This window comes from Symphalangus syndactylus, chromosome 9 (assembly GCF_028878055.3).
Source record: "Symphalangus syndactylus isolate Jambi chromosome 9, NHGRI_mSymSyn1-v2.1_pri, whole genome shotgun sequence".
NCBI lineage: Eukaryota > Metazoa > Chordata > Mammalia > Primates > Hylobatidae > Symphalangus > Symphalangus syndactylus.
This window is the reverse complement of record NC_072431.2, coordinates 135,907,214-135,932,949: the sequence shown is the minus strand read 5'-3', so window position 1 is coordinate 135,932,949 and position 25,736 is coordinate 135,907,214. Positions and strand designations below refer to the sequence as shown.

Sequence of the window (25,736 nt, the reverse complement as noted above, 5' to 3'; positions counted from 1 at the left end):
CTCAGTACCAGCTGTGTCTCAGTATCCTCTTTTATTATGCAGATACTCACAAGAAGCAGTAATATATTAAGTTTACCTCAATGTGTAAGTGAATTGTTAGTTCATCCTATTTCCTCTGGGAAGAGGTCTCTGGCAGTTGGTAAGCACTGAGTATTTAAAGATGGGGGCAGGGCCTGGTGAGGTGGCGCATGGCTGTAATCCCAGCATTTTGGGAGGCTGAGGCAGGTGGATCACCTGAAGTCAGGAGTTCAAGACCAGTCTGGCCAACATGGCAAAACCCTGTCTCTACTAAAAATATAAAAATTAGCCAGGCACAGTGGCAAGCGCCTGTAATCTCAGGTACTCGGGAGGCTAAAGCAGGAGAATCACTTCAGCCTAAGAGGCAGAGGTTGCAGTGAGCCGAGATCGCGCCTCTGTACTCCAGCCTGGCTGACAGAATGAGACTCTGTTTCAGAAAAAATAAAATTAAATAAATAAATAAAAATAAAATAAAGAGGGGGCAGAGAAACAGGAAGTGCCCAGAGAAAAGAGGGGCCCAGATAAACTTGTCTGTAAGTCACAATTTTGCCAAGGGCTGGCTCTGCCAATCAGTCTAAGAAGCCATAAGCAAAAATCCCTTTATTCTTGTCTTTTCTTTCTGTTCATTCATATTTATTTAATGAGCAGTTATTAAGCACTGACAGTGTGCAGAATATTGTGGGGCAATGCAGTCCCTGTCCTGAGACTTACAATTTAGCAATAGTTGATTCAATCATGTAATACTCATATTGATCAAACATAGCACATTAATATGGTGAGTTTAATCTGTGTGGGTGCACACGCACTCATGCTTGTGTGTGCGGATGCTTAGTTATATATGTAGATTATTCACAGTTCAGTCATTTCCATAATCAATCATTCCACCACTTCTTCTGATTCAGATGACCATCTCACACCCCTCCCACAAAACTCAGCATGTTGAAATGCTCACTGCACTCCACGTATACACCTAAAATTAACTTTTGTTTTTTAGAATTAGAACACAGTCAGAATTTCTCAAGTACTACTTATGTAAAATTGTTCTTGGGGTAATTTTGTAGTAATTAAGTATATGAGAGTAATTAAGGACTTCTCCGAATCTAATCATCAATCCCTGGTACTATGTAAGCATTAATAACATCATGGCTGATACGCAAAATTATTTCTGATTATGACTGCTGATGATAACATCAGAATAACATGAAGTTCACTCATCAGCTCATTTCTTTTGTGAATATGTCACTACTTTCTCCATGAAGTCTATTACACTGTTGATTTATAATCAATTATATTTGTCTTCCTGGGATTTCAAGACGTGACACAATGCTTAAGTTCTAAGCAATACAATTTCTTGACTTACTGCTTTATTATTTCATAACCTCATATATGCAGTTATGATGAAATTTTCTATGGGAGTGTTTACTGTCTTTAAAATCAGCCTTTAAAAATAACCTCTGGCCGGGCACGGTGACTCATGCCTGTAATCTCAGCACTTTGGGAGGCCAAGGCAAGGGGATCACCTGGGGTTGGGACTTCAAGAGCAGCCTGGCCAACATGGTGAAACCCCGTCTCCACTAAAAATACAAAAAATTAGCTTGGCATGGTGGCATGTGCCTGTAATCCCAGCTACTCTGGAGGCTGAGGCAGGAGTATCGCTTGAATCCAGGAGGCGGAGGTTGCCGTGAGCCGGGATCGCCCCACTGCACTCCAGGCTGGACGACAAGAGCGAAACTGTCTCAAAAAATAAATACATAAAAATAAAGATAACCTTTAAATATTTAACACTGTAAATTGGCAACAATGAAATCAGTCATGGCTACAGCCCATAGGCATCTTGCTGGAAAGTACCATTGCACAATCACTGTGAGTAAACAGCCAGCTGAGGAAGAAGTTAGCTAAACTTGTACTTGGCACCTCACTGCCATTTAAATATCAACGCTCTGATATTTCTACAGTTTGAAAGATGCTTTGGCTCTTTGGTGGGACAAGCCATTTAGAATGTGTTTTGTTCTTGGAGTCCTGGTGGTGGCTGGAAATCCTTTGCTTCTTGTTGCAGTCAATTTGAACTGGACTGCCAAGCTTACAGCTCCATACTGAGGTAAGAAAATGCCACCATTGTCTGGGAGCTGACTGGCCTGCTTTAGGAAGCCTGCAGGCAGGGCATGCTTTAAATCATGGGAAAGACAGCTCAGGAACCACAGGAGCCGGGAACAACAGGGAGGGTGCCCCCTTCCCCCTGCTGCTGCACTGATTTCAAACAGCCCAGGCTTAGGAGGTAGCTTCATGGTGTTTTCCTAATGAAATCTAATAAATGGTATATGGATGACAGAAATCTCTGTGTTGGCAACTGGAAACTCCAGAGGGATGCAATATAAGAGCACGCAGTGGAAAGTATGGAAACGTAAGAGAATGGAAGAGATGGGAAAACATGGGGTAGTCCACCCTGACTTCCAAGGAAGGATATGAATGAATCTGTCTGTGAAACTGATCATATTAGTCCCATTTTACAGATTAGAAAACCATCCTAGAGTGTTTGGCAGCCCCTCCAGTGTGCCTATCCAGTGTGCCTATCCAGTAAAAACTGTGAACGGAATCTCCGTTTTGTTAAGTATGGCAATGCACTAAAAGATCCATCTTCCCAGACCCCCTTGCCGTGTGACTACGGGTACACTTGTCCTTTACTCTTCACCCTCGTCTCTGCCTGAAACTGGGACAAGATGTGTAGAATATCAGCATTCATGCTGTGACCAGGAGGATGGAAGCCACCTGTTAACAGTGACAAAGCACAAAGTTGGGAGGAGGCATGGGCACTGCTGACTCTGGGAGGCTCCTTCTCCACCTTGCACTGTTTCTTGTTAGACATCTTGTCATGAGAGAAGACTAGGGGCGGTGGCTCATGCCTGTAGTTCCAGCACTTTGGGAGGCTGGGGCGGGCGGATCACTTGAGGTCAGAAGTTCAAGACCAGCCTGGCCCAAATGGTGAAACCCCGTCTCTACTAAAAATACAAAAAAATTAGCCAGGCATGGTGGTATGCGTCTATAGTCCCAGCTACTCAGGAGGCTGAGGCAGGAGAATAGCTGGAACCCAGGAGGCAGAGGTTGCAGTGAACATACATTACGCCACTGCACCCCAGCCTGGGTGACAGAGTGAGACTCCATCTCCAAAAAAAAAAAAAAAAGACATCTTGTCATGAGAGGAGTCAATTGCACACTGGGGATGTTGGTGTTGTTGCTGTAACGTGATAAATAAACCCTGAAAAATCTTGTCCTCTGCACAAATGTGTATTAAAAATAAGGTCTTTGAGAAATCTACAATTGGGTAAGACCACTGAAAATCTTTGATACCTTCTAATTACAGCAGTAACAAAATATCAAGAGGAAATCCAGGCAGGCAGTTCAGTGTGGCTATAGGCTCCTGGGTGGTATTAAAAATCACACAAAATAGACTGGAAAGGCTGGCTTGCAGGTATTGAAACAACAAGTAATAGCAGGGCCCAGTGCACAGGAAGGCGTGTGATCTGCCATGAGCTGAAGGCCATGCAAGGCTGGATGTGCACCTCTCTGGGAGGGAGCCCCCTGGGACTGTGCTTATGTCAAATGTTATTAAAATAGAGCTGAAAGGGCTCCTGTCTGGACAGCAGCTAGGCTGAGGATGTTTTTGTTCTCTCCTCTTGCTATTCCAGCTTTTGTCTAGGAAAGACTGTATGTGAACAAACACAACTGCACATTGTCCTGACATAATTCCCCTATTTACCAGTTGCATCTGAGTGAACTGAACTCTTTAATAAGTCACTGTTGTGGTGTTCTGTACATGTGGCCCAACACAATCCCAACAGTTAGAGCTTAATGTTCCTACCTCTCCCATTCCAGTCTCTATACAGCACTCTACTTGACTCTCCTAAAATACTGGGCTGACTTCTTCATTCGATAGGTTACAGTTAGCATGGCACAAAACCCTTCGTGAGCTGGCCTTGTAAGTTCTCCATCCTCTTCCTCCTCTACTCCATGCCTTAACCTGTGTACTCCAGCCATCCCCTTGGCTCTTCCCTCTGTGCACACACACACTACAGTGTCATTTGCGTTCTCACCTGTGCTATTTGCTTCCCCTCTTCCTGGAATGCCTTTACCCACTTGGCCTGCGCAATAAGATATTTATCTTCAAAACCCTCTTCAAGTATCATTTCTACGGACCCTTCTTTGACATCTTCTTCTGAATAAATCAGGTGCCTTTTGCACCTTCTCTTATTGCATGTGTCACAGTGCGTTGATTAAATGACATTCATGTTTGCCTGGCATATAGTGGGTGACCAGTGAACACTTGCTGAACTGAACTTGGTGTCTCCTTGATGGGCCCAGAAAGAGGAAAGTTGTGAAAATGCTGTTGTAGGAATTCTCATGGCATGCCAATAACCCTGGAGTGAATAGGGCATTTAGAAAGAAATGATCCATTAGTCCAATAACAAAATGTACAGATATCAACTCCTGGGCATCTAATCCAGGCAACATTCTGAAGCTTGTCCGGGCAAGAGAAGTGTCCTAAGGCGAAAGAAAAGACCAAAAAACAAGCTTACATGATTGCAGAGTCTCCTTATGTTTACATCTAAAATAAAGGACTAAAGTGTACTAAGAAGTTGCCTTGGAGATCTCACCCGAACGGAGACCCATAAATGCTACCAAGATTCAAACGTTAAAGGAAATTATACCTCATTCCCTATACTAATGAAGGCAAAATGAATGAATGAGATGGATGCAGAGTCAACAAACTTGAGCTCTGGTCCTGGGTCATTCACTAGGTGAGGAAACTTGAAAAAGCAGTGCTAGTAATCTTTCAAAGTATGCCTTTTACAAAATGCCTCAACAAAAATATAGAGAGAGCACACAATGTCTAGGCTCAGTATCATTTAGTATTACAGCATGATTAACAAAACTCGATGGATCTCATCTTCCTCATTTGGAAGACCAAAGCCCCTCTGACTTGTAACCTCTCATAGCTCTCTGTAATGCAACAGCATCTACACACAGGAGTCTGCATTTCCCCACGGAAAAATATAAATGTGTATTTATTTTAGTGTGCCTTTGACTTAGAAACATGTTTTTGATTAAGAACATGGCTTGGGGCTGGGAGTGGTGGCTCACGCCTGTAATCCCAGCACTTTAGGAGGCCAAGGTGGGTGGATTGCCTAAGGTCAGTTTGAGATCAGTCTAGCCAACATGGTGAAACCCCATCTCTACTAAAAATACAAAACAATTAGCCGGATGTGGGGGCGTGTGCCTGTAATCCCAGCTACTCAGGAGGCTAAGGCAGGGGAATTGCCTGAACCAGGGAGGTGGAGGTTGCAGTGAGCTGAGAACGTGTCACGTTACTCCAGCCTGGGTGACAGAGTGAGACTACCTACGTTCCAAAAAAAAAAAAGAACATGGCTTGGAAATTTGGACGTTTTGATAAAGGCAGGCACTGCATAGTTTGCTAAGGTAGCAATGCCCAGACATTTTATATTCTTATTTGTCTCAGTTCTTGTCTCTAAAAATACAGTGATGGTATTTCTCCCTGACCTCTACCTACTGCAGGGAGTACAGAAGAAATGGGGGTGACTACACTCATTAAAACCACGAAGTTTTTGAAAGAGAGAACAGACACTCACTTGAGCTATTGCATTAGCAACCCTGACGCTGCTTTGGGCTTTAAAAATCAAGTTTTATTAGGTGATGGTGTTCCCTGTTACCAAGATGCTGTATAAATCCAGCAAACTCATCCAACAAAAGCTGAAAGGCACGGCCAATAAATGCAACTCATTAAGAAGGTCTCATTTTACCCTCAGCATTGCACTGCCCACTTGAAAAATAGTAGATAAATTTTGTCCTTACCCTGAAGAGTAGTAGATAAGAACCGCTAGAAATGTTGCCTACAAAGTTCCAGAAAAACAATTTCAGAAAATGCTTGGAGAAGGAAGTAAGGCTATATCTGGATACCTACCAATTAACTATTAGCATTGGACCAATGGCTAATACAGGGGCATGCCCTTTGCAACCTCGTCGCAACAGTCACTTGCCCATCTTCCTGGAGAAAGTCATGATTTCTCAATTTGCCTAACTACATTTTAAACTTATTTTTAGGGCTGATATTAGCAGTTTCTCATTGGCCATGGGGAATTTTTTAACAATTAGAATGTGAAAGTTAGGGCCCAGCACATGTGACTCACACTTGTAATCCCAACACTTTGAAAGGCTGAGGCAGGAGGATCGCTTGAGCCCAAGAGTTCAAGACCAGCCTAGGCAACATAATGAGACCCCATTTCTACAAAAACAGTAAATGAAATTAGCCAGGTGTGGTGGTGTGTGCCTGCAGTCTCAGCTGCTTGGGCTAAAATAAGACTGTCTGAACTCAGGAATTTGAGGCTGCAGTGAGCTATGACTGTGCCACTGCACTCTAGCCTTGGGGACAGAGCGAGACCCTGTCTCTAAAAAGTAAATTGTTTTTAATGTGAGAGTTAAAAAAATCCCAACAATTTCAAGTTGACAATACATTCATTATTTAACTAAAAAAAAGAAATGTGGAAGAAGAGTATTTTGCCAAGAGGTAGGGGAAAATAATAGGGTAGATCCCATTTTCTGTATCCTCTTGTTCATTATTCATTTGTTGAATGAGGGAGTGTCAATCACTTAGTCAGTAAATATTTATTAAATGCCTACTTTGCACCAAGTATTATGCCTGCCCTAGGGCTACAAACATTATCCCTATTCTCAAAGAGTCTAATTTTTTAAAAAAGAAGGGAATAGAAGGAAAAGCATTGAATTAGTTAAGCTCCTACTCTGTGCCAGGTGCTTTTCTTGTCAAATCTTCCTAACAACCGAAGAGAGAAGATAGATGAAATGCCCCCCACTTAACGAATGTGAACTAAGACTCCATGATTTGCCCAGAGTCACACAGTTCAGAGTAGACTAGTGTTTGCATTCAAATTGGTCTAATTTCAAAACGCTTTTTAAAGATTTCTTTAGAGAAAAAAGAAGAAATCACCCATTATCCTACCATCCTGATATAAAACCGTCAATATTTTGGAGAACTTCCTTCCAATTTTTCTTCTACACATAGGTCAATTTTTAAATTTTTAAAAATGTGTTTCACAGTTGTAATCAAAATGTGTTCTACTGCATTTTCTTGGAACTTTGACACCATCAACTGTGAAATGCTCCATTACTGTAGATAGCACCAGAAAGAAAAATCACTGCCAATTATATGATGCCACTGTGAGCTATGTCCAGATTTCAGCGATGTTAAAATGTGAAGGTGAAGAATTTGTGTCTTAGAATCAATGGCCTACTCTACATTTCACATACCCACACTCAGGCTGTGCACCTATTGCCTGGAGTGGTGAGGATGGCTTCGTGGCACAGGGGACCTGGGTCTCTTTCAGAGTAGATAAACTCCTCGACTGGACTGGCAGGCCCTCCTCAGAGGGAGAGGGCTCAATTTGACTGTCTTTTGCATGCCTTGATGCCTTGTCTTGTGCACAGTGGGAACTCCAGAAGTATTTCTTGGTTGAATAAATACATAACTAAAGCTTGAAAAACAATGTATAGCCAGCAGAAGGTAAAAATGACCATGGGCCTGCAGAATGGTACAAGTGTAAATTCTGATGAGGGTTTGTGTGGCTACACTGGGGAAATGGGGAGATGAGATGGACAGAACTTTGAGCCAGAACCAATAGCTCTGGTTTTTCAAGGTCTCTTCCTTCCTACAGCTGGCGGCTGTTTTTCTATCACCTCCTCTTTGCTGCTCAGGTCTTTACTTTGATGTTCTTTTTTTTTTTTTTTTTTTTTTTTTGGAGATGCAGTCTCGCTCTGTCACCCTGGCTGGAGTACAGTGGCACGATCTCAGCTCACTGACAGCTCCGCCTCCCGGGTTCATGCTATTCTCCTGCCTCAGCCTCCGGAGTAGCTGGGACTACAGGCGCCCGCCACCACGCCTGGCTAATTTTTTTTTTTTTTTTTTTTTGTATTTTTAGTAGAGATGAGGTTTTACCATGTTAGCCAGGATGGTCTAGAACTCCTGACCTCATGATCTGCCCCCCTCGGCCTCCCAAAGCGCTGGGATTACAGGCGTGAGCCACCATGCCCAGCCTACTTTGATGTTCTTATCCAAGCCTAGCTCCATAGTACTGGTTGATTCTGCCATCTTAGAAAATTATTCACACTCAATTTGCATATTGATTTAGATTTGTTTGGGAACATCACCCATTAATTTCAAGTAATAACTCACATGGAGAAAATTCAGGCATCAGCAAGAGGCAGGTAGAGGAGAGTAGTATTTTTCAGAAGATGAAACGTTCAGCCTAAAAGGACAGTATCTCTTCTGCTTATACAGATCTGACTGCCCCAGGAAGTAAAAGCCTGTGACACTTCAAATCTATATGATTTGGCAAATCAGCTTTCTATGGATGCTCACTAAGATATGTGCCTGAAATGGCAAAATGAGTTTAAATAAAGAAAAGAAACTAAGACTTAGTTCTCTATGCATATTCCCCATTAAACACAAGATCTGCACATTTAGAAAATCATTACGATTTCTCTTGCTTTCCTTTTCATCCTTCATTCACCTAACAAGTATCTGTCTCTTTGCCACTTGTGAAGAGCTGTGTTAAGTTCCCTAAAATATACAATTTTCTGATGGGTCAGAAAATGCTCACAAAGAAGTTTGCACATTAATAGTGAAAGTATGTTTTATTCACAGATAAGTAAAACACAAGGTAGAGGAAGCATAAATACTACCAGAGAAAGACAGGCGATATAAAATCAGAGTTTAGAGCCTGGAGAGATGACATCGGCTGGGGGATCAGGAAAGGCTTCAGAGAGGTGTCATTCCACCTGCGCCTTGAAGGATGGAGAGGATGTGGACCTATGAGAATGAGAGCAAAAACCTAGCAGAGCAGAGGCATGCTTGGGCACAAGAACTCCTGTCATTTCTTTCTCCATGGGGTGTCTGTTGTTTAGAAACAGGATGCTAGTGCTGGTGTTAGAGCCCTGGTCAATGAGAAAACCAACAACTTGAGCTGACCAGTGCGAGGTGTCATAAATCATACCATCATCGGGCCAAAGTCAGGAAAATACCACAGGATTTCATGCCTATCAAGTGTGAAATTTTACAGGCAAATCATGAAAGCCTAAGCCTGGTGTAGAACAGAGCATCTGAAATCCACGACAGGTAACTAAGATGAAAAGCAACAGCACAATGTCACTTTTCAAAACTCAAGGGACTGCCAGCTTCTTGCTTACCATGGACGTGGATACCATTTGGTTGAAAAGAAGAGTTTGTTTCTGGCTGATAGGATTTCAGGTGTGAACCTGATGGCTGCTGGGTGTGGGGAGGCTGTGTTCTTTGCAGTATTGAAGAAGGAGCCGGAACTCTCCGGGGGCTGATGTGGTGAGGAGATGGAGCAGAAGGTGCAAACCTGAGAAAACAATTATAAAAGGAAACATGAGGGACATAAAACAGCAGGAACAAAGACAAACTCTCCAAAGCCAAATTCTCACCTCCCATTCTGGCTATACAAAAGCGTGACAACAAGCCTTAAAAAAAAAATCCTTCAGAATTTTTCTCTACCCTCTCCCTCCCCACTGCTGTTCCCCATTTAACCACTGAATTCTCAACTGAGATACAGAGGGAATAAACAAGTACAATAAAGGGAAAACCTACTCACAGTTTGGGTTTCTCAAGATTTCTAAGCTGCATTTCAAATACACTATGTTTGGTGAAACTCAAAGTACATCTTTTGCCAAGCCCTTTTTCTGCTAATTTTTAAAATCTATTTGCATTTTAGGGGAAATTTGATCCGTATGTTTCTGAATCATTTACACTTAGCTCATAAACATTTGGTTTTGTAAGATGTATCTGAGGTCCAAGAAGTGTTGTTACACGTCTTTATTATGAGCCTCTCTAATCCTATTCTCTTTAAACAATGCATTTGCTGTCGCCAAGAATGAATTAACTTAAACCTCAAAGGTCAAGTATGGCTTGAAACCCAGAACCCACGAGATCTGCGTGGGCTCCGTGCTTGGCAAAGAAAGACTGTTCCTGAGGGTATGATAGGAAGATGATGTAGGAGTCACATGCGCCAATCACAGTGAGACTATTGGTGGTTTCTGGGGTGGGGGACACATTGGTGTTTAAATAAGGTGATGTTGTCAAGAAACCTGGGATATGAAATGGATGATTGTGCATTGATCTTCCAATTGTGAAGGAGAATTGGAAAGACCTGACTCACTATGTTTAAAATGACAGTTTATGCTTTCTAACATTGAAGGCAAGATGTAATTGTTAGAACAATGTTACAGTTTGGCAATGTCTATCAAATATCAAAATGATCCTCCAGGTGCCAGTTCAGTAGGGGACTGACACAAGTATAGGGGAGAAAGGCGCAGGAAGTCTGTCAATGCAGTAAAATGAAGCAGCAAATGAATTGTTTAGTTTCCTCAGAAACTCCCAGTAAGCTGAAAACTTTTAATCAGCTGTTCCTTACACTGTATAGAAAGACAGGCTTTGTTTTGCACTAACACGTATAGGTCACCATCTGCTTACATTGCTTATTTCACAGGAACAAATCACTTTAACTTTGCTGGGCTTTTGTGGAGGGCCATAGATGATAAAAAGGGAAGATGAACTAGTCAAGCTTATAAAGTGATTGGAAACATTCTGAACCAGAATATTTAATAAGGCAGAGCTTCTGTGTTTGTACTGTAGCAGTAAGAAAGCATGGGACAAAAATCTCCTGTTCTTTTTGCTTTTCCCATGTGATGTGTGATGAGACTGTAGAAGAAGGTGAATGTAAGAACCAAGAAAGGAGGAGTCGGACTCGCTAACCTCTAGGGAAAAGAAGTCAAGGCGAGGAGCTTAAACAAACCAGCTGGGTTGGGATGCCTGTTTAATTGATCAGTTACATCTTCATTCTGCTGAAAGAGAATAGTAACTGACTGTCCCGTGCTGAGTAAATACACATTTTCTGAGCATTATCATCTTAATTTGTATTACCCTGAAAAGATGTGCTGAATAGCTTGAAAGAAAACACAGCAAACAAATCCTGGCATTGCCCTGAGAACATCTAGTAAAACTCATCTGCCAGGATTCCTCATATGAAGGCTATTTTCTGGGGGAACATGTCTTTAACGTGTCTCACAAGTTGCTCTCAGGTTGTGGGAGAGTGATGAGGAATTGTGAGATCACAGACTTTAGGGGCAGGAGGAATCCAGGTTACCACCTAATCCCGAATCCCCTGGTCCTTAAAGATCCCCAGGGATGGAGGCAGGAAGGATCTGAATTGCAAGGCAACCTATGGTGCTATTTAACAGTCATTGCTGGTGTCCCAATTTTGTTCTTTTGGGCAAAGGAGCAAGATCCTTTGATTGGCTCCCTAATTCTGTTTCCTAGGTTGTAAATAAAAGATGCAATTTGCTCTAGATGGTTTTCCAGTCCCTTCTTCTGGAATATCTGCTATCCTCTTTCTGTTGAGGACTGATGGGACACAGAGATGTGTGAATGGGCAAGTCAGCAAGTAGATCTATATCTAGATCCTACATATATATGATTCTATATAATTATATGCTAATTAAAATCATTCTTATGTACTCATTCATGGAAGTTCCAAACCAGGGCCATGCTCTCTTGGCTACCAAATATTACCCAGTATAATAATATCACTGAATAAAGAAAAAAATATGATAGGTATAAACCATGGTTTTAGCACTGCTGTCTCAAGGACATGGAGGAATAAAATATGATGGCTTCAAATGACTCAAGATTTTGCTTTTTCCTAATTCAGGCTGAATTTCCCTCTACATTAGTCAAATAAGTGAATTTATACAATATAAAGTTAATATAATTTTAAAACATAGTATGTCACCCCATATAAAGTATTAATAAAAATTTAAATATAAACTATCCTAAGTAAAATACACATTTAAAGTAGGCTTTGATTTGAAAAGGAAAGAAATAGTACAAAAATGTTAACTTTTATACATGTAGAGAAATAAAATATGACAAGAAGTGATCACAATTATCCAGACAATTGCTAGAAACAAAGAAGTAGATAGGAAGCCACCACTAAAAAGTCCAGCGTAAGAAGTAAGTGTATATACAGGATGGATTTTCAAGTACAGCAGATAGAATCAATTTTGTTACTTTGTAAAAACACCACATAGTACCATACTTCAAATCTTTCAAAATGTATTAACTGAAATTTAACATTTATAAAGTCAGTTACTTGTTAACCAGCTCATAGTAGAGTAGAAATAGTAAACTAAAATCAGGGGGGAGAGGACAGGAGGGGCATGGAGAAGATGAAGAGAGAGTCCTCCTGTTTGAGGTAAGGTCCCTGGGAATGTGAAAACACAGTAACGGACAACTCTTCTCGCAGCAAGAGATGCCAGGAGAGTGATTCAACAAGCTAACAAGTAGTCTGAGGTTATCTGGTGCAAAAGCAAACAACAAACAAACAGAAAACACACGTACTTAGATGCTCACTAAGCAAAAATAAACTGTTTTCACTATTGTCGGAGGCAGGGTGGGGACCTCAGAACCCCATTTTCTAAGTGTCTGTACCTACTTTCCAACCCTGTTTCTTCAAAGCAAACACACACACACACACATCAAAATGAATATGCTCTGAATATTCTGTCCCCAAAAGTTAACTGAGACTTTATTTTAAATCAAATGAAGGTGAATTAAATTTTTTGATGCTAAAATAAAACATTGTGATGCCGAGGATAAATTGTAGTTATTTGCCATTTTCCCTCTTATGGAGTATCTTATTCCCCAATTATGTCAGATCAAGATGACATCACTCTCATTCATCTTGAGTTACAGCATGTCCAAGAGCCAGAAGAGAAACCTTCTGACATCTTTTCTAGGTCCAACCCTATTCTCTAGCTGCTGATCTGCAGGTGACACTTCAGAGATTTCAATGGACATGGCTTACTAGTCTCTCCTTTAGCCTTTTATACTTCTTTGAAACAATAGATGATTGCTCTGTAAATAGGCACATTAACAGACTAGAAGAAAAAATTACTGCTTACCAGAAACAGATCGCACAAAAGCTAACCAGATAACTAAGTCAAACATATCCACTCATTTGGCAGAGAAGTTTGTATAACCCTACCATGAGCAATGGTATGCAAAAGAAAAAAAGAAAGGGAAGGGGAACAGATTTTAAAACCTCATAAAAAATCCTCTGCAGGGGCCAGGCGTGGTGGCTCACGCCTGTAATCCCAGCACTTTGGGAGGCCGAGACGGGTGAATCACGAGGTCAGGAGATTGAGACCATCCTGGCTAACATGGTGAAAGTCTGTCTCTACTAAAGATACAAAATATTAGCCGGACGTAGTGGCGGGTGCCTGTAGTCCTAGCTACTCAGGAGGCTGAGGCAGGAGAATGGCGTGAATCTGGGAGGCAGAGCTTGCAATGAGCTGAGATAGCACCACTGCACTCCAGCCTGGGTGACAGAGCAAGACTCCGTCAAACAAACAAACAAAAAAACCTCTGGGGCATGAGGAAACATTTAAAACATTTCTGCAAATATGTATCTCCACCTATCTTAAAGAATCTCTGATTATTTAAGGGTATTTACTTGGCCACTCTCCTTCCCTTCTATGCCCTTCTCCATTGCTTTCTCAGTCCCAACCCCCTGTTATCATTGAGCTCCCCAGCCATGCAGTGGGGTGGCCCAACAGCATTCAATCTTAGACTGTTTCTCAGATCAGTAGCTCCCAACTGAGACACGTAGACACTGAGACACTGAGAACTGCTTAGGTTCATGTGCAGAAAAAGTGGGAATGGCAGGAGAAGCAGATGGACAAAGGAGAAGACAGACAGGCCAGAAGTCACACCCACCTGGGCTTGGATGCTGGGTCTGTCTGTTACTAGCTGGGTAAACAAGTAAATTCCCCACCGTCTCCCAGGATCAATTACAAGCATAAAATAAAGGTAATCTCAACTTTCACTGAAGGTTCTAAAGTCCATGGTGACATTTATTCATTCATGGGGTGTTTGTTGAGCATTAAATGTGTGGCATTGTTCTAAGCACTAGGGATAGAGCAACAAAATACACATATCTCTGTCTTTGTGGAACGTATATTTTAGTAAGGGGAGGCAGGCAGTGAAGAAATTTAAGTAAGCAACGTATCTACTGGGCTAGAGAAAATGAGTGCTATGGAGAAAAACATGGAGACAGCAAAGGGTGGGGTGGATTAGGAATAATTTTAAATTGAGAAGTCAGGAATATCAAAGTACTTAATACAATGAAAGTCTGATGTCTTCCAGGTGATCAGTACATGTTTATGGAATGATCAATTGAATGTACATTTAAGGCATCCCTGACATTAACATGTACTCCAGTGTTTGAGAGCTGTGTAAGACTGCGGTCCCAGCAATGTATAAGAACATCTATGGAGTTCTTAGGAAATCTTAAGACTCTTTCCTTCTTTGACTATTCAGATATAAACACTAAGCCTCAAAAGAAAGTGAGGCATTTTTTATATTGTTGGTGGGAATGTAAATTAGTTAAACCATTGTGGAAGCCAGTGTGGTGATTCCTCAAAGACCTAGAACCAGAAATACCATTTGACCCAGAAATCCCATTATATACCCAAATCCCATTACTTTGGGTATATAATCCCATTATATACCCAAAGGAATATAACTCATATAAAGATACATGCATGTGTATGTTCATTGCAGCACCATTCACAATAGCGAAAACATAGAATCAACCCAAATGCCCATCAGTGATAGACTGGATAAAGAAAATGTGGTACATACATACCATGAAATACTATGCACCCATAAAAAGGAATGAGATCATGTCATTTGCAGGGACATGGATGGAGCTGGAAGCCATTATCCTCAGCAAACTAATGCAGGAACATAAAACAAAACACTGAATGTTCTCACTTATAAGTGGGAGCTGAACAGTGAGAACACATGGACACAGGGAGGGGAACAGCACACAGTGGGGCCTGTTAGGGGGTGCGGGGGAGGGAGAGCATCAGGAAAAATAGCTAATGCATACGGGGCTTAATACTTAGGTGATGGGTTGATAGGCGCAGCAAACCACCATGGCACATGGTTACTTCTGTAACAAACCTGCACATCCTGCAAATGTATCCCAGAACTTTAAATTTAATTTAAATTTAATTTAACTTAAAAAAGAAAGTGAAGCATTTACTCATGTGGCTGATTTTCTAGTTCTAGAAGTAGTTAATCTTGGTCTTGTGTATAGGTCTCATATCTTGGTGCTGGGTTTTCCAATGGAGTATCCTGAGTCCACAAATTCATACAATTATAGAATGTTTTAGCTGGAAAGGGCACTGGAGCACCATCTTATTTGGATGAAAAAACAAATGCCCAATGAGGTAAAATAATTTGCTTAAAGTCATAAAGGTAAGAAAGACTTCTCTAGTGGAGATGGAAAGCAATCATGAGTGGCAGGGTGAGAGGGGAATGAAGATTCCTGAGGGCATCTGAAATGTCCATCTTTATCATGGGCTAGTGGGAGGGCATGTCGGCAACATACTACCTTTAAGAAATCTAGCAATGGCAGGTGTGGCTCACTGTGCTTTGGTGACCTTGCTCAGTCCTGAACTGGAGTTCCTCATGCACAACATAGTATATACCTGTAGTCCTTCTCACTAGATAACTCCTTTTGGGTAGGGCTCTTTCCCCTGTGTGTAAGTCCAAAGTATTTCTTTGTCAATGTACACATTTATTTCTTTAACAGAATTTACTAATAGATTGTGTTACCAGTCAAGCATGTCATAAATATGTCTTACTTTTCTTCATTTGTACTGTACTCACAAGCAGTACTAGCCAGCAATGCAGGACTGTGTGTTTTAGCACTGCTTTGGGGGTTAACACTTTGAAAAGAAGGAATTTATGTTTTTACATGATCATCTAGATTAAAAGTTGGTATGTGTTCTGGATAGTTTTTCTTCCCCCCCATCTCTTCCATGGCAGCTACAGACCTCCCAAAGAAGGAAGGATTCATTAAAACAGCTTGTTTCATTGTATTCACACGAAAAATATTATTGATTTGCTGCCAGGGAGTAGAAATAATGGATATAAACTAGTCCACGATGGATTTGGGGAGGTATTTTTTATTTCCCCAAAGAATTGTGGGGTATCATCTGTGGCGGTTTTAAAATTCATCTGTGAAAACTAATCAATGAAAAATGGCTATAGCAGTTGGCCAACTGCAGAGGGGGAAGAAAGGAATCCTTTTCAAAACTTAAAAAGAAAAGCCCAGTTTTAAGGATTTCACATCTGATTTAACATCTAAAAAAACCCCGCAATGATAATACCCCACTTTGTATAGCCAGACAGCACTCCATTTTAGCAGACTTTAGTGGTCTTTATAACGATTTATGAATCACTTCATGAATTCCTGGCTGACTCATCTGGGTGACTATAGTATCTACTTATACTTCCCTTCTGTCTCACAAAAGAGACACTTGGACTCAGTTCAATCCAGATTTGTCCCCAAATGAATCACAGCACGTTACTGGGGGAACTGCAAATTGAATTCGGCTTCTGAGACAATCAAGACCAGCTTTCAGTAAAGAAGAAACAGCCGCTGGGAAGTGTGGGTAATTGCAACACTGTCCACTGGGGCAGGACTGGGGCAGGGCAAGAGCTTTGTGTCCATCTGAGGACTCTGTCCCCAAATAGTCCAAGAGCCGAATCTGTCCCCTGGATGAGCTTGGTGCTCCTTATGAGAGGTTGGGTCAATATTAACTGCAAATAATTCATAGGGTTGGAAAAGACCAGGACTCAAAAATGATTGCCTGAACCTACATCGAGCATGACAAAATGAAGTCTCTGAAGTTGGCTGTAGGAGAAACGATCACAAATACTTTTTGAAGGGGATGCTCATATATATCATGAGTGAGTGAGTGTGAGAAACAGAAAGGACAGAGTGTTCTGGAGGAAAGTTTCTCCTCCTGGGTATAGGGAGCAAGTTGTAAGTCAAAAAATCAAAGTACTCAATGCCCAAGGCAGAGAAGTGTTATTTTTTTTTCTTCGAAATGCTGAAATAGGACCCACAGCACTGCAATGTTTCTCCCCTGTGGAAAGAAAAAGGGAGGAGGGGAGAATGTCTCGGGTATGTCAGAGAAATGAATTATGCAGGACCAAGAGAGGAGTTTTCTGGAATATCCTGACTGCAGAATTGGCTGTGACTCAGTTGTTTGTCTATTTCAGAATCTGACATGGGGAGAGAGGGAAGAAAGGCTGATTCTGCCAAATCCTCTCTTTAAAAAAGCACTAAACTGAAGAATATTTATCCAGAGTGGTCCTAGACATTTGATGTAAAAAATTCTACTATGAAAAAAAAATCTGCAATGATATCATCTCTTGGGTTTCTCTGAGTGGGTCAGAACAAGGGGATTAACTCATAGTCCTGTAGCAAAGGCAAGAATCTTTCTCTTGTTCGGTATGGTGTCAGGCATAGCGTTCAATCTACTTTACAATAGAATGCATTAGATGAAAGAAAAACACTCAGAAGAGAGTGTAATGGGAATGTCAGATGAGAAACAAGACAAAAAATGAGTGTTATTTTTGTCTAAGCATGAGAAATGGAGGCATGGGCATACAAAAAATGGACTATCCAGTATCCTTCTCATGGTTTCAAAATGCAAACACTAGTCTCTTGAACACACCAGAAGAACTCTGAGAACCAACTTTAAACGCAGTACTCCTGCCAAGTGTGGTCAGGTACCTTTGGAAGCCACAACCATAGAGGATGTCAAAAGTCAATATAATCCATACATTTGAGAAGAAACTGGCTGGGTGATGCTTCAGTCATTAATAACGTGCTGTTCATATGTGCTTTTTTTCCCTCATATAGTGAATGTCAGGTGCAGGAATTTTCTGCACCTTCTCTTAAAGATAAGACTCAACATTTGACTAGAGAAATGAATGGGAGGAAACAGCATATATTTTAAAAATTCACAATTAGTGAAGGGCTTTTGGCTCTTATAGATGAAGAGAGCATAAACCCTCAGATACTTGCTACTATTGTGTATCTCCAGCACCTTATCTAGTTCTATGAGAAGATAAGTATTTAACAAATGTAGGTCATTGCTGCTGAAGAATTACTCTGCTGAACATGGTTCCACAGACCTGGTTCTCAACTTGGTGCCAATTCTTCTGCCCAGGTAGATGACACATTTGCACACTTGGTGCAAATGTCCAGCTGGATATTATATTTGCACAGCTTCTGGCTCTGAGGGGAGAATATCTATTCAAGAGAATGAGCCTAATGATTTTCTCTGAGGCGAAGGATGAGTAAAACAGAAATTTTTTTTCTCCTTCTAACTAAACAGAAAAGCAACCAAAGACTATTTCTCAGAAAAGGACACAAACACAAAAGGTTCATCCAACAAACTTTACCTCTTGGTTTCTGCCCACCTCAATACTCTCCTTACCACCAATCAACACAGTTCTTCACTTGCAAAAAGATAATCTCTTAGCAGCTAAGTCTCCTGACTGTCGCCACTTAGGAAAGGAAAAGACTATGCAGAGTTCTAGATCACACCTTTAAAAGATTAAGTAGAGGCAATCCTTTGACCAGCCTATTCTATGTCAGAGAGGAAGCACTTTGGAATATGTGGATGTCTTGACTCAGGCTAGAATGGCTTGTGGGCTTTTGCTTTGAGAATTCTGACTATACATGACTCGCTGTTTCAGAAACAGCATATGACAAGAACATACTAACAAGGTGGAATAATATCATGAGTTAGTGTGACTTCCATTGTTGCTTCATGCTATTGCAATAAAGTAGAAGCTGCAAGAAGAGAAATTCTATTTCACCTAAGCCTTTCTCATCACTGTCGTGACTCACTTCCCTGACTGAAAATCCAGGGGGACTAAGAAAACATCGTCTTGGGCTTAACATGAGGTGGATTTGTTTGGAATATGGAAACAAAATAAAGATGGCTGATTTGGCTTTTGGAGGCCAAGTGACTTCCTTGGCACTTAAAAAATGGTTTCTTTTATAGGCATCCTAATAGTTTTTGATATGTGATTGTAATTAATCTAAAATGAAGAACCAGTGCATTTCAAAATAAAACATACGTGGATAAGAATCTGATATAACAAACACCGAAACCACAAGTGGAGCTGTTTGCTTGGGAGAGTGCCCCACAGAGGCTCACGTCAATGTCTCCTGCCTTCCCATGAAGTGGCCCGAAGAAGAGTGTGGAGGTGGAAGAACAACAATCGCCTGCTCTGGGATACTGTAACCACTCTCAGAAATAACAAAGGAATGAGAGTAGTATTCTTGCTTCCATCCACATTTGTTCATTTCACAAAATTCCTTAGGCTTCTCCTATTAGCACTGAGGGGTAAGCATTCTGCACAAGGTAGCCGTCAACCTGACATAGTCTCTGTGCTCAAGGAGACTGGGACCCTGTAGTCTAACAGAAGCAATCAGTAAACAAACAGTGTAATTTCAGGGAGCGAGAAGTCAATGAAGGAAAATTAAAGCAGAGTTAAAGAGTAAAGGGAGCCAGCTACTCGGGATGCTGAGGCAGGAGAATGGCATGAATCCGGGAGGCGGAGCTTGCAGTGAGCGGAGATCGCGCCACTGCACTCCAGCCTGGGCAACAGAGCGAGACTCTGTCTCAAAAAAAAAAAAAAAAATAGATTAACGGGAGGCGGGAAAGGAAAGTTTTAGATAGTCAAGAAGGGCCTTTCTGAAGAGGTACAATTTAAGCAGACACCACAAAGGAAGGCACAAGTCATGTGAGGTTCTGATGAGAGTGGCTTTCAGGTTTCAGGAACAGCAAGTGCAAAGTCCCCAAGGCAAGATTAGTGAGTGTTTTCTAGAAACTCCAACAAGCCAGTGTGGCTGGAGCAGATTAAACAAGGGAATTGACAGTAGGTGAATTTAGCAGAGGCCAGACCATAGAGGGTCATGTACACTACAAAATGGAGTTTGAATTTTATTCCAAGTATTAACCAGGGAGAGGTGTGAACATAAAAGAGATTATTCCATTTACATTTTAAAGGGTAGCTCTTGTGGTGTAGAGCAATGCCATGTGTGTGCTGGTGGGATGAGGGTACATGAGCATACGTAGACAAGATTTGATGTAGAGAGACCAGTTAGAGGCTATTTTGCTTAAGATGGGAGGGGACAGTGGCTTGAACTAGGGTGGAGGAGTGGAGTTGATTACGCTTGAAATGTATTTTGAAGATAGAGCCAACAGGACCTACAGATGAATTAGATGTGAGAGTGTTTGGGAAAAGGGAAGAATCCGAGTTGACTCCTAGGCTTTTTAGGTTTTTAACAGTAAGTTGAAGATAACTATATAGACTTAACTCTTGATTTTTCCCCATTATCAAGAAACACATTAGACTGAAAATTATGTTCATAAAAATAGATAGGTTGGAGAAGCCAGTTCAGCAATGTTTTTTTGTTGTTGTTTTTGCTGTTGTTATTTTATCTTTTTCTTTTCTTCTGGAGCCATTCACAATCACTAGACTGGTAAAAAGAAAGTAACCTATGTCATCTATTTCCTTGTAAGTGTATGTGTGACTTCCAGGAGCATATCAGGGGAGTGTATTTAAGAAGTTATTAGTAAGAGAAGAAAGTTCATTCCAAAGGCCAATGACCTAACTGATATTTGCCACAGACGATGAAGCATGGCTTTGGCCGTGGATCCTCAATAGTTAAGAAGCTTAAAGACTGGCTGGCCATTTTACCCTGGAATAAACATTGAGAAGTACCAGGAACTTTCCATAGATTTAAAGAAAACAAAATAGGGAAAGGCCACCAACCTTTTCTAATCTAAAACCCAAAGCTTTCATCTCCATCGAAAATAGGATATCAGAATTTTCTGCCTCTGTACTGCTCACAACATTGAGATCAGGAACAACTTTTATTACAGTCAACAATTCTTGTGTATGTGTGTGTGTGTGTGTGTGTGAGCGTGTGTGTGCATGCGTGTGCATGCACATGTGTTGGGTAGGGAGTGGATTTTGGACCCCACCTCTCTTAATCTTGAATATCTGTGGAAGTTACCTTTCTAGAGAGAAACTGGTCCTCTCATGGGATGCTAAATGAGGATAACAGCTTGACTTCTGCATAAAAATACTGTGGCCCAAAGAGAAAGAATGATGTTCATGATGACATGGCACAAGGTGAGCTCCCAGAGGGGACTCTACCAGAGGATGACGTGGATGTCAATATGCAGGCTGATAAAAATGGTTATTTGAGGCTTATATTTGTCTTTTAACTATGGCTTTTCTCAGCTATTCCAATGATCAAGATTGACAAACTTACTTGCCTATGTTTATTTGTTACTCTCTAAGTTAGATATGCTTCTGTATGTGTCAGAAAGTCTCTTAATATGCATCAATGACCACAGAGCAGTGCTCACTGGACAAATTGCAACTATAAGGTGACACGCAGTCATGCAGTAAACTCTTAGTCATATCCAAGTTTTCTCAGATATAACGGAGACAAGTGCGACCAAGTTATTGCTGGATTAGATCTCTAATTTTCAGATGTTCATCACTTTGTCTTCAAAATAGAAGTAATTTTTTTTTTTTTTTTGACACTTAGTGACTCTTCAAAACCCTGGTAGTTCATGACTACATAAAATACAAGCTTCAAATTGCAAGGGACAAAACTGTCTTTACAAATGGTATTAAAAAGGAAAATAACATAACTCCTACTGTGCTGTTTCACTAGTCCAGGAGGTACAAAACAGTGCCTTTGGCTATTTGAAGATGAACCATTTTCAATTCTTTGTCTTTTTTCTTCTATCAGGCAGAGAATACATTCTGAACTCTTTGTGGGTGGATAACAGACTAGGGAGAAATTTGGAATGTATGCAAGGGTCACTACATCCCCCTTACTGGCCCAACACACAACTTCTTGTCCTCAAGTTAAAGCCCAAACCCCTAAATGTGGCTGATAAGGTTACTCCCTAATTTCTACACTAAGCTCCACCCTTGCTGGCTCTCTTCCTCCTTACCTTGTGTATACAACACTTGTTGTACATAGTCTTCTTGCCTGTAGGCTATCAGCTTTCAGGAAAAAATGTCTTCCTCTAGTCCTTTCTCCCCAATTTTGGGTATATGTGCTCTTTCTGTATGCATCCACAGGCCCCTATATCATCCCTTCATAATACTCTAAACTATGATTGCCTATTGGCTTGGTGTCTTCCATTAGACTGAATACTCTGAGAGGGCAAGGCTTCTGTTGGTCTTATTTGCCACTATAGCCTCAGTGTCCAGCATACGGCCTGGTATATAAACACCAGCAAAAGACAATAAAACAACAGTAAACAAATAAACCTCTAGTACTGGGATAGATTTTCATATGCTTTGATAGGATGTGTATGACTATTGCACATATACTACATTAAAGAGAGTGAGAAAAAATTATCTAGGGTGTGTGTGTACGTGTGTAAAAGCTGAGTGGTTTAAGATACCAACATCCCTGATTACTCAGAAAGTCCTGGAGAGGAAAGAACAGCAAAGCAACAGGCTTAGTTTTTAGTTGTTCAGATGATACATATACAAATAAGTGAGAATGGTGAGTGTCAGGAACTAGTATTCAAGATTTCAAGAAAGCAATGTAGAGAAACCACAAATGGATGCTGGCAAGGTACTCCTAGCAACGTGTGTGTGTGCATGAATGTATATATTAGAGAAACTATGCATTGTGTCAAAGCACGCAGCTTATACAAGATGGGAAGAACTTTCAGAATTAGGGCTACTGCCCTTCTGATCAATAAATCAAGGGAACTGTTGCTTTCTGGCAAAACAAACACTGGGACTTGACAATGACTTCTTGCTTCGTAGGCATTCCCCTCATTGGTCTTTTACCTTTCTCAAACCTTCCTTAGGACCTTTCACTGCATTACTCAGTACATGGCAGTACGGAGGTCACCAGGAAACTTAAGGTTCCTGCTCACCAAAAGCGAACAATTCACTTAGCATGGAGACATCTGGTAAATAGTATATACAAGAAACAGATGATAAGATCCAAGGGATTCATCAAGGGAACTTGATTTTGCGAACTGTGAGAGGAGAGGAGAGGCTTCCTGCATTGAGAACTAAACTGAGCTCCAAAGGCTGGGTAACACTTGGTTAAGGATAGGAAGAAAAAGGAAGTTTTTATATAGAAACAAAGCCTGAATTAAGACACGGAAAAAAGGAAACTAAGTCATAAGTCAGACTGGTTTGAGTAGAGCTAAAGAACTTTACAGAATTGCAAAGCCATTGAATTGAAAATGGTTGCTGTCTTTGACCCTTTAGCACCCAAGCAAGCAACATTACATTCCCAATGATCAATTAGAAAATGATACCTGTGAGACTACAAAATGAGTCTCAACAAATTTTTTAAATTGTAATCATATCAAATATCTTCTCAGGCTATGGTGGAATAAAACAAGAATTCAATACCAGAAAGAACTTTGGAGACCATACAAATACATGGAAATTAAACAACGTGCTCCTGGATGACCACTGGGCCAAAGAGAAAATTAAGAGGAAAATTAAAAAATTTCTTGAAACAAGTGAAAATGAAAATACAACATCCCTATATTATATAGTCCATTTTCATGCTGCTGTTAAAGACATACCTGAGACTGGGCAATTTACAAAAGAAAGAGGTTTAATTGGACTTACAGTTCCATGTGGCTGAGGAAGCCTCACAATCATGGCAGAAAGTAAGGAGGAGCAAGTCCCATCTTACATGGATGGCAGAAGGCAAAGAGAATGAGGAAGATACAAAAGCAGAACCCCCTGATAAAACCATCAGGTCTTGTGAGACTTATTCACTACCACGAGAACAGCATGAGGGAAACCACCCCCAGTGATTCAGTTATCCCCAACAGGTCCCTCCCACAACACGTGGGAATTATGGGAATACAATTCAAGATGAGATTTGGGTGAGGACACAGAGCCAAACCATGTAATTCCACCCCTGGCCCATGCCAAATTTCATGTCCTCACATTTCAAAACCAATCATGCCTTCCTAACAGTTCCCCAAAGTCTTAACTCATTTCAGCATTAACTCAAAAGTCCACAGTCCAAATTCTCGTCTGAGACAAGGCAGGTCTCTTCCACATATGAGCCTGTAAAATCAAAAGCAAGCTACTTATTCCCTGGATACAATGGGGATACAGACACTGGGTAAATACAACCATTCCAAATGGGAGGAGTTGCCAAAACAAAGGGGCTACAGGGCATATGCAATTTCCAAATCCAGTTGGGCAGTCAAATCTTTAAGCTCCAAAATAATCTCCTTTGACTGCATGTCTCATATCCAGGTCACACTGATGCAAGAGGTGGGTTCCCATGGTCTTGGGCAGCTCCGCTCCTGTGACTTCGCAGGGTACAGCCTCCCTCCTGGCTGCTTTCACGGGCTGGCATTGGGCATCTGTGGCTTTTCCAGGCGCACAGTGCAAGCTATTGGTGGATCTACCATTCTGGGGTCTGGAGGACAGTGAGTCTCTTCTCACAGCTCCACTAGGCAGTGTCCCAGTAGAGACTGTGTGTGGGCTCTCCAGCCCCACAATTCCCTTTTGCATTGCTCTAGCAGAGGTTCTTCATGAGAGCCGTGCCCCTGCAGCAAACTTCTGCCTGGGTATCCAGGCATTTCGACACATCTTCTGAAATCTAGACAGACGTTCCCAAACCTCAATTCTTGACTTCTGTGTACCTGCAGGCTCAATGCCACGTGGAAGCTGCCAAGGCTTAGGGCTTGCACCATCTGAAGCCATGGCCAGAGCTTCAGGCCCCTTTCAGCCATTGCTTGAGCGGCTGGGACGCAGGGCACCAAGTCCCTAGGCTGCACACAGCACAGGGACCCTGGGCCAGGCCCTGGAGACCACTTTTTCCTCCTAGGCCTTGGGGCCTGTGACTAGAGGGGCTGCTGTGAAGACCTCTGAAATGCACTGGAGACATTTTCCCCATTGTCTTGGGAGTTAACATTTGGCTCCTTGTTACTTATGCAAATTTCTGCAGCCAGCTTGAATTTCTCCCCAGAAAATGAGATTTTCTCTTCTAATGCATTGCCAGGCTGCAAATTTTTCAAACTTTTATGCTCTCTTTCCTTTTTAAAATTGAATGCTTTTAACAGCACCCAAGTCACTTCCTGAATGCTTTGCTGCTCTGAACTTGAATTTCTTCTGCTAGACACCATAAATCAGCTCTTTCAAGTTCAAAGTTCCAAAAATCTCTAGTGCAGAGGAAAAATGCCACCACTACCTTTGCTAAAACCAAACAAGTCACCTTTGCTCCAGTTCCCAACAAGTTCCTCATTTCCATCTGGGACTACCTCAGCCTTTACTTGATTGTCTGTATCTCTATCAGCATTTTGGGCGAAGCTATTCAACAAGTCTCTAGGAAATTCCAAATGTTTCCACATTTTCCTATCTTCTGAGCTCTCCAAACTGTTCCAACCCCTGTCTGTTATGCAGTCCCAAAGTTGCTTCCTCATTTTCAGGTATCTACTGCAGGACCCCACTCTACCAGTACCAATTTACTTTATTAGTCTGTTTTCGTGCTACTGTTAAAGACATACCCGAGACTGGGCAATTTACAAAAGAAAGAGGTTTAATTGGACTTACAGTTACATGTGGCTAGGGAAGCCTTACAATCATGGTGGAACATAAGGAGGAGCAACTCCCGTTTTACATGGATGGCAGCAGGCAAAGAGAA

General features: G+C 41.4%; 1 protein-coding gene across 3 annotated transcripts in view; it reads right to left on the bottom strand.

The window, feature by feature from the left end:
* The window catches only part of GLIS3 (GLIS family zinc finger 3), a 491,196-nt gene that overhangs the window by 20,896 nt on the left and 444,564 nt on the right, over positions 1-25,736 (bottom strand). For all 3 annotated transcript variants that reach the window (XM_063609882.1, XM_055294333.2, XM_055294332.2), the window contains one exon: positions 9,289-9,464. In XM_063609882.1, coding sequence (XP_063465952.1) covers positions 9,289-9,464 — 176 coding nt within the window. The remainder of the gene's footprint in view (positions 1-9,288; positions 9,465-25,736) is intronic.